This window comes from Salvia hispanica, chromosome 5 (assembly GCF_029641045.1).
Source record: "Salvia hispanica isolate PSC_SH4W2 chromosome 5, Shi_PSC_v1, whole genome shotgun sequence".
NCBI classification, from domain to species: Eukaryota; Viridiplantae; Streptophyta; class Magnoliopsida; order Lamiales; family Lamiaceae; genus Salvia; species Salvia hispanica.
This window is the reverse complement of record NC_142696.1, coordinates 30,353,373-30,361,898: the sequence shown is the minus strand read 5'-3', so window position 1 is coordinate 30,361,898 and position 8,526 is coordinate 30,353,373. Positions and strand designations below refer to the sequence as shown.

General features: G+C 39.8%; 1 protein-coding gene across 1 annotated transcript; it reads right to left on the bottom strand.

The window, feature by feature from the left end:
* Positions 1 to 24: 24 nt before the first annotated feature.
* LOC125188603 (ATPase 8, plasma membrane-type) lies at positions 25 to 3,981 on the bottom strand. The gene is made up of 10 exons (XM_048085549.2): positions 3,843 to 3,981; positions 3,554 to 3,772; positions 3,021 to 3,473; positions 2,284 to 2,853; positions 2,097 to 2,201; positions 1,717 to 2,026; positions 1,019 to 1,533; positions 756 to 929; positions 335 to 684; positions 25 to 253 (listed from the first exon to the last, which is right to left on the bottom strand). Exons 1-10 carry the CDS (start codon positions 3,891 to 3,893, stop codon positions 157 to 159), a joined length of 2,844 nt encoding a protein of 947 aa, XP_047941506.1. The 5' UTR covers positions 3,894 to 3,981; the 3' UTR covers positions 25 to 156.
* Positions 3,982 to 8,526: the final 4,545 nt, after the last annotated feature.

Sequence of the window (8,526 nt, the reverse complement as noted above, 5' to 3'; positions counted from 1 at the left end):
GTGAAGCAAGTTAAAGAAGAGAGAAGCAGCAAAGAATGTTTTATAAATGACTTCCATCCAATTCTTTATCATGACATAAAACGAAAGAAACAGATGAATATCTATATCTGGTGTCCGTCACTTCTTCGATCTGTATCGTTTCATAAAGCTGACTCTTCACACAGTATAGTGTTGCTGGATGGTTTCGATGTCCAATCCCTTGAGCTTCACCATTGATTCAACATGTCCCTTGAGAGTGTGGATTTCCCTCAGCCTGTAAAAAAGGAAAGTGATGATGATGAAGGTGACAGGATTGAAGAAATCATATACAGTGATGTGTTCCAGCAACAGGTACCTTGCAACTTCAGCTCTTCTCCTTGCCTGCTCTGCAATTGCAGATATCTCGATGTGATCCTTGTCGCTGTCTGATGCAGTCGACAAGCCACGGAGAGTACGTTGAGCCACGGCCCATTGCGCCTCCCTCTCTCCCTTGCCATAGTCCTTCTTGGTAGTGAAAGCGGTTTTATTCTGAATCATGGAATCCCAAGCTTTGCCGGACAATGCAAGGCCAATGATGAATTTGAGGATGTCGAGTGGGAAATAAGTGATGATGCTGTAGATCCAGATCACTCCAGCCCACCCCCATCCAATGCCTTTGATTCTTGCAAATTCCCAGTTGGCATAAACAGCAATCACCGTGGCCACCTGAATAAACATACATAAATGAATAAAATGATATCACATGCACCAATGAATGAATCACATACAAAACTCACCAACTGTGCTGCGAAGAAAGCAAAAACAAGCAAGAGACCGGGGCGTTCGACGAAAGACCAGCTTCGTGACCTCGTCACGAAGATGAGTGCTTGACTGATGATGCTCACTTGAAGATAGAGAGCAGCTGTAAGCTCATCTGGACTTTCCCTCAAAGACTTCACTTTGAAAATCGCCTTAAACCAATAAAAAAGACGGATCAATGAATGAATGAATCATCATAGTTTTTTGTTGTTGTTTGAGTTGAGTTCATGAGTTGAATTACAGAGAGATAGTCGGTATCAGCTGCGAGGTAGAAGAAGATGGCGGTCATGACAGCCATGTAAGTCCCAAGAACAATGCCGGTGGCGAAAATCTCATTGAGCTTCCATGAGTCGGGCATGGGAGACGGCTTGACTTTGTCCTTGGCGATGGTCATGATGGTTCCGTCGTTGAGGATGGCGATGATGAGAACCATGAAGGGCGAGAAGTCGAACTTCCAGATCAGGGCGATCAGCATGAATCCTAGAACGATACGGATGGTGATTGAAACTGCGTAGATGGTGTAGTTCTTCATCCTCTGGAAGATGGCGCGGCTCGTCAGCACTGCGCTCACGATCACGCTCAGACCCGGCTCCGTCAGCACGATGTCCGATGCGCTCCTCGCAGCATCTGTTGCGTCAGCAACCGCAATGCCGATGTCGGCCTTCTTCAGGGCCGGGGCATCGTTCACTCCATCCCCAGTCATGCCGCATATGTGTTTTCTCTCTTGCAGTTTCTTCACGATCTCGTATTTGTGTTCTGCAAAATCAGTTTTTATTACTGCTTCTGTTTCCTAAAAATAAGAAACTCTCCATTTTAGGAAATGGACCCCACAATCCACTAACATTAGTTCAGCTACTTTTTCTACTTATCACTCTTGTTTTACCAATTTTGCATTAAAACTCTTGTTGTTTCCAAAGATTCTATTTTTGGTTTCGTTACCTGGGAAAACTCCAGCGAATCCATCGGCTTTCTCGATGAGTTCCTCAATGGGAATGGAAGCAATGGACTCATCCTTACTCTGTCCAAGAAGGGATGAAGATGGGTACATGTTGGTGCCCATGCCTAGCCTCCGCCCGGTCTCCTTACCGATGGCAAGCTGATCGCCCGTGATCATCTTGACGTTGACGCCCAGCTCCAGGGCTCTCCTGATGGTCTCTGCGCTGTCATGTCTCGGAGGATCAAACAGAGGCAGCAGTCCCACAAATTCCCATGGCTCACCGCTGCTCTCCTTCGATTTCTCCGAGATTGTCTGTAACATACATAACACCATCACTATAATGCATAATGAGTAAAACAAAAGATATGCATGCATGCATCACCTGTCGTGCAACGCCAAGAGCACGAAGGCCGCGGTTGGCAAAGTTGTCAATGATCTCTTGTGCCTTCTTCAAGGTTTCCCCTTTGAGGCCACAGAGCTCAATAATCTAACATGGTGAAAAGGATGAAGTATTTAAATGGAAACACATGAATGAAGATTGTGAATATATGGTTTAGTATAATTATTACTTGCTCGGGAGCACCCTTGCTAGATCTGTGCCAATCTCCATTAGAGTCATAATAGGTGATTGCAGTGCGCTTTTGGACAGGATTAAATGGCAAGAAATGCACTTCAGTGATCCCGGCTCTCGCCTCCTTAGGGTCAGCGAGCGTGTTGACAATCGAAGCATCGATGGCGTCCTGGTTCTCCACCCTAGAAGCCCGGGCCGCGTGCAACATGAGAGTATCCGGACTCATCTTCTTGGGGAACACCTCAATCAGAGCCTTGTCAACGGTGAGCTTGTTGAGCGTGAGCGTTCCCGTCTTGTCACTGCAGAGAACATCCATGCCGGCCATTTCCTCAATGGCCGTCATCCTCTTGGTGATGGCCCCTTGCTCCGAGAGCCTGTGGGACCCGATAGCCATGGTCACAGACAGCACGGTTGGCATGGCAATCGGAATCCCTCCAATCAGCAGCACGAGCAGGTTGTCGATCCCGTCTCTGTACTTCCTCTGCTGGATGGGGAACATCACAATAATCTCAATGATCATTCCCACACCGATTGAGCAGATGCAGAAGTTGCCAATAGCCGTCAACACCTAACCAAAAACAATCATCAATATTTTCTAAAAAAACAAAAAAACAAAAATGGGGCTGTTACGAACAAGTGTGTGGTATATAGACTAAATGAGCTTTCTCTCCTAACATGCTAGTCTTTTGGACTGAGTTTTCCTGTTTGTTTTGTATCAGACGCATTGCTAGTTACCTTCTGGAAGTGTCCCACATTGTTGGTGCTATCAACAAGATGAGCAGCCTTTCCAAAGAAGGTGTGAACTCCAGTTGCAATGACAACCGCCTCAATCTCGCCTTGCTTGCAGGTGGACCCGGAGAAGACCTCATCACCGGGGTGCCTGGTCACAGGGAGGGACTCACCGGTGAGGGCCGACTGATCGATTTTTAAAGGATCTCCCTCCAAGAGACGAGCATCAGCCGGAATAATATCACCAAGCTTGACACTGATCAAGTCTCCCGGAACAAGGATAGAGGCATCATGCTCGCACCACTTTCCGTCTCTCAAGACCTTGCATTTCGGGGCAAGGCCAGCCATGAGAGCGGAGGCAGCGTTTCCAGCATTGTTCTCCTCGATGAAACTGATGGTCGAGTTGATGATGAGAAGCACCATAATCCCAACAAAGTCCTGCCAGTCCGGAGGCTTCCCCTGTATCATAAAAACGTGATCGTTGGAGTCGAATAACACGAAACACGAAAGGAGGTTATGAAAGGAAACAATGATCATACGCCTCCGTTTGCCAAAGCAATAGCCATGATAGCAGCAAGCTCCATCACCCAAGAAAGAGGATTCCACATGAAGCCTAAAAATTTGAGGAACTTGCTATCCTTCTTCTCCTCCAGCTTATTAGGCCCGAAAATATGGAGGCGCGTTTCGCCCTCGGCTGAGGTCAATCCCTCCCTTGTGCATTTCAACGCTGCGAACACTTCCTCAACGGGGATCTTCTCCTGTTACACAACAACAAGAAACGATATTTATACGATCATTCTTCAACAAAACTTGCAATGCAATACTTACAAGATCAGCTGTTTCATTTCTTATATCTTCTAAGGAAATGCCGGAAGCCATGGTTTATTATTTATGGTTCAAGTGGAAAGAGATAAAAGTTTGTATCTCTTTCCTTATTGCTTAACAGTGTGTGCCTGCCAAGCAATAACTTGATGGTGAGCACAATGAACACACCGTTTTTTGTCACACCTAATGTTCCTTTTATACTAGTTTGTTTTAGCTATGCGAAAACAATGCGCCATCCAACACTTTTTCTCTATCGGTTTCCATAATTAGTTTTTTCAATAGTGAAAGGCTGACTTGCGAGTTTTCACCTTCAAATGTGGACTGCCAATCAAAACAAGTTTCTATATTAGAAGGACTATATTTTATCAAAATATACTCAAAAGAAAATATGAGACAATATTAAATTCAAGTAAGAGATGAGACAAAAATATCATGCATTATCAAATTTCTATAAAACACTTGAATTGAACTATTAAGAGCAAATTGGAATCAGCTAAAATTGACAGTAGATCAATTCACTACTAAATATATGAAAATGAAATATAAGCGCATTGCTAGCAGACGAGAAGTCCATCAGAACCTTAGTATGCACAAGTTTAGAAAAATGAGTTTATGAGAGGTATAAACTCATCCACAAACCATTGTACGTTAGCTGAGTCTTAAACCATTTTTTACTTACAAAACAACACTCACAACTTATCATTCTTTTTTTACACTATTCATAGTCTCACTTTTAATTTTTTATTCAATTATGTATTATGTATTATATTTAAAGTAACTATGCATTTTCATTAAAAATAGAAAATTTATAAAAATTTAAAAATTACTGCTATATAATTTAAATCCTAAAATTACATATTATTAAAACAAAAATTACATAATCTAATCATAGTACTCCACTACTCCCCCGTCTCTAATAATTTGTCACCATTTGATTCAGCACAAGTTTTAAGATATAAATGAGTTGAAAAAGTTAGTAGTATGTGAGTCCTACTTTTATTTATTAGTTTTATAATAAAATGTGAGTGGGAATAAGTTAATGGAATTTGGGGTCCATATCAAAAATAATAAAAATGAATGTGACAAATTTTTAGAGACGAATAAAAATGAAAATAAGTACTAACAAATTATCAGGGAGGAGGGAGGGAGTAATAATTAGCTAGCATTTCGACTGGGTCATGTTCAAGTCGATTGTGGGTAACCACATTAGGATACCTTAGGTATCGTAATGATTGCAATGCACTAGGCTAAGTTGTACCACCCAATTGCAGTTAAATTATAGATCAATAAAAATGCATTAGAGCATTAGCATAGCAGTGGTGACCTTCTCTCCGGAGCTCATCTCAGGGGCCTATCTCCATTTTCTCCTACCTCATCAACAGGCCTATCTCAGAGTCTATCTCTCTGCAATGAGAGCGCATCTTAGAGCTCATCTCATTTCTACATCATTATTATTTTATTTCAATGTCTAAATATTTTAAATTAAAATATACATAATAAATTAATTCTTTGTTGTAGTATTACAATATTGGAAAAAGAATACAACGAGAAGCAAATTTCAACAAAATTAAAAAAGCCAAAATAAAACATCATTAAAAAAACAAGAGAGGAGTACAATTGAGATTGAGATTGCAGAGGGATGAATGTGAATTGAAGGGGAGTGATAAAAGATAAATTAATTTTTTTTAAAAAAGAAAAGAAAAGAGGGAGATCGGTTGAGCCGTTCCATCGGCCTCTGGGAGTAGCCCATGGTGAGTGGCCATCGCCCTTGCTCCACAATGGAGACCTTCCGGAGCCCATGGGGGGTCGATCGCTCAGCCCTTGCGATCGGCTCCCATTGCTAATGCTCATAGTCCATAAGACATTTTTCCCAATGTCGCACACCAAACAATATACAGCTTTTTGGTGATTATTTACGTAGGTCAGAATTCATTGCGTATTATGATTCCATGGTACATATCAAATACTCTCTCTGCTCCTTAAAAATATGTAATGTACTAGTATTTTTTTTAATTTGCCCCTTAAATTATGAAAGTTCTGAATTAGCCCAACTAAACACACTTCTAATAATATGCAGCTCACTATCCACTAAAAGTGATACTATAGATTATGATTATGAAATATATTAAAGAGAAAATAAAAGATTGGTCGAAATTTTAAAAATAAAGTCGCTATAATTATTTATCGTACCCCGAATCAAAAATCCTGGATTCGCATATGCTACATGCATCAGTCATCAAGTTCTACACTTCATGACCGAATCTACCTCCGAAAATTACAACATGTCTCCATGTTACATCTATCGTGTACACATTCTTGTCTATTTTAATCTTATAAAAAAAAACTGCTACGAAAGACCTAACTCAAAATTCAATCTTAATAAGGAGTTCATAGCTAAACTGAAAAAGGATCGACAAATTGCAATTCCATAATTTGTTACGTCCAAATTGATACCAAGAATTCAATTGCATTAAAAATGAGTGCATAATTGAATTGAAAAAGGGTGAACAAACTGGGGTTTTGATTTGATGGTTGTGCGTGTGTGTGTGTGAGTGTATGTGCGTGTGCGCGTGCGTGTGTGTGTGCGTGCGTGCGTGTGTGCCTGTGTCTGTGTGCGCGCGCGTGTGTGTGTTTTCTTGTGTGTGTGTGTGCGCGTGCATGCGCGTGTTGTGTGTGAAGGTAAATGCTTGATTGCGAAACTATGATTTACGAAATTGCGCACTAAGGTAATTTAGGGTTTTCAAGTACGATTTGATGATTTTGATGGACGAATCGAGTATATTTTGAAAAAGGAACGATTAGGTCATGCATGGTTGTTCGATTGGTTTCTTAAAAACTAAATTAGCTTTATACGCGATTGTATTATCAAAGGTGTTGTGCGTAGGTGATTGTGAAAGACCAAGGAATCCGTGAACCAAGCTAATATGGTGGACTTTTGTGAACCAAAACTCTTTTACACTTTCAAATATTGAATATGGTGTTATTTATAAGGGTGGTTTAAATGTTATTTGGCTATCTTAATTGTGTTTTGAATAAGCTAAAGTAGTGAAATCTTATCCCTGTAATTCCTTTGTTTCAACTATTTTCTCAATCAATCTAATCATTGTTTTCATTTAATTGTTTTATTTACTTATCCAATTGCTTTAATTAGTTTATAATACAGCCAAACCCTGTTTTCCCAAATAATATATGAAGGTGGGTATGTGGTAGACGGTCTGTGAAATTATTCCATGTTGCGATACCATGTGCTTACTTTAGTTTATTATTCTGTCTTGTATACTTGCAAGTAGTTCGATACCGAGCTCTATGTAAAGTTCCCCCAGGCCCCTAGTAGACCCAAAGATCTCGTCTTCGCTCCAGGACTTGTTGTGCGACACAAACTCGTAATTGGAGATGAAGGATTCGAGCTTTACTTCTTTGGGTGCCTTTTAGAGTTATTGAAATTGTAGAAATTGTCATTTTGGGCGAAGGCCTTGTCGGGGTTGTCTTCATTGTTGTTGATACGTTGTCTTCGTCATCGTCGTAATCGATGGTGGTGCTTCTGTAAGCGTAGAAATTGGGGTTTTTCATCAGCTTAGGGTTCTGATTTGAGATTGAAGGGAATTGCGGGAAGGGAACAAAATGGAACTCCTGTTGCAGCCACTAGGGGTCATTACAGGGGTGGCAAATCGTGCGTGTTGTGTCGTTATCGTGTCGACACGATAACGACACGACACGATAACAACAAACACGAACACGATCCGCTACCCTCAGACACGAACCCTACACGAACCCATTAATGACACGAACCACTTCGGGTCAACACGACACGATAACAACACATATATGACACGACACAATAATGACACTATAATAATATTATTATAATATATAAATATTATTTCTAATATTAAATTTAATTTTTAATTTTGAAATTTTAAATTTAAAATAATAATAATAATAATATAATATATTAATATTATTTCTTAACATGTAACACAAACACGATACGAAGTTTCCGTGTCGTTGTCGTGTCGACACGATAAGGACACGAACCCAATAAGCTTTGACACATACCCATTAATTTCGTGCGGATTCGTGTCGTGTTATCGTGTTGTGCCAAAAATTGTCACCCCTAGTTGTAATCAGTATTGTAAATGAAATTTGGGTTTGAATTGATCGGATCAGCGAATTGAACAGATTCTTGGAAGAGAAAAAGTGTGGCGACTGAGTGGTGTGTGACATGTGGCAAATATTTTAATAGATATAATTAATACTCTATCCGTTCCATGTTAATAGTGACATATCTTTTCGGTATAGAGATTAAAAAATAAATATTTAATATATGAAGTGAAGAGAATAAAGTAAGACAGAAGATAAAGTAAGAGAGATGAAGAGAGAATAAAGTATAAGAGAGTGTGTATTGTTTTTTTTACCAAATATAGAAATTACTCTATTATGTTGGAACATCCCAAAAAGGAATATGAGTCTATTAATATGGAACGGAGGGAGTATGAAATAGTGATTTGAAATATTAATTGACATGTGGAATAAAATTAAATAAAATATTAAAATTAAACTTCAAATGATATAAAATATGAAGTTTAATATTGATAAGGCTCGTTTCATGCATCTATTTTTGGATGAAATTCTACAATTTTTTGGGAACTAATGAATGAATTTGAGCCAGGTGTGTAGAGAAATCGGC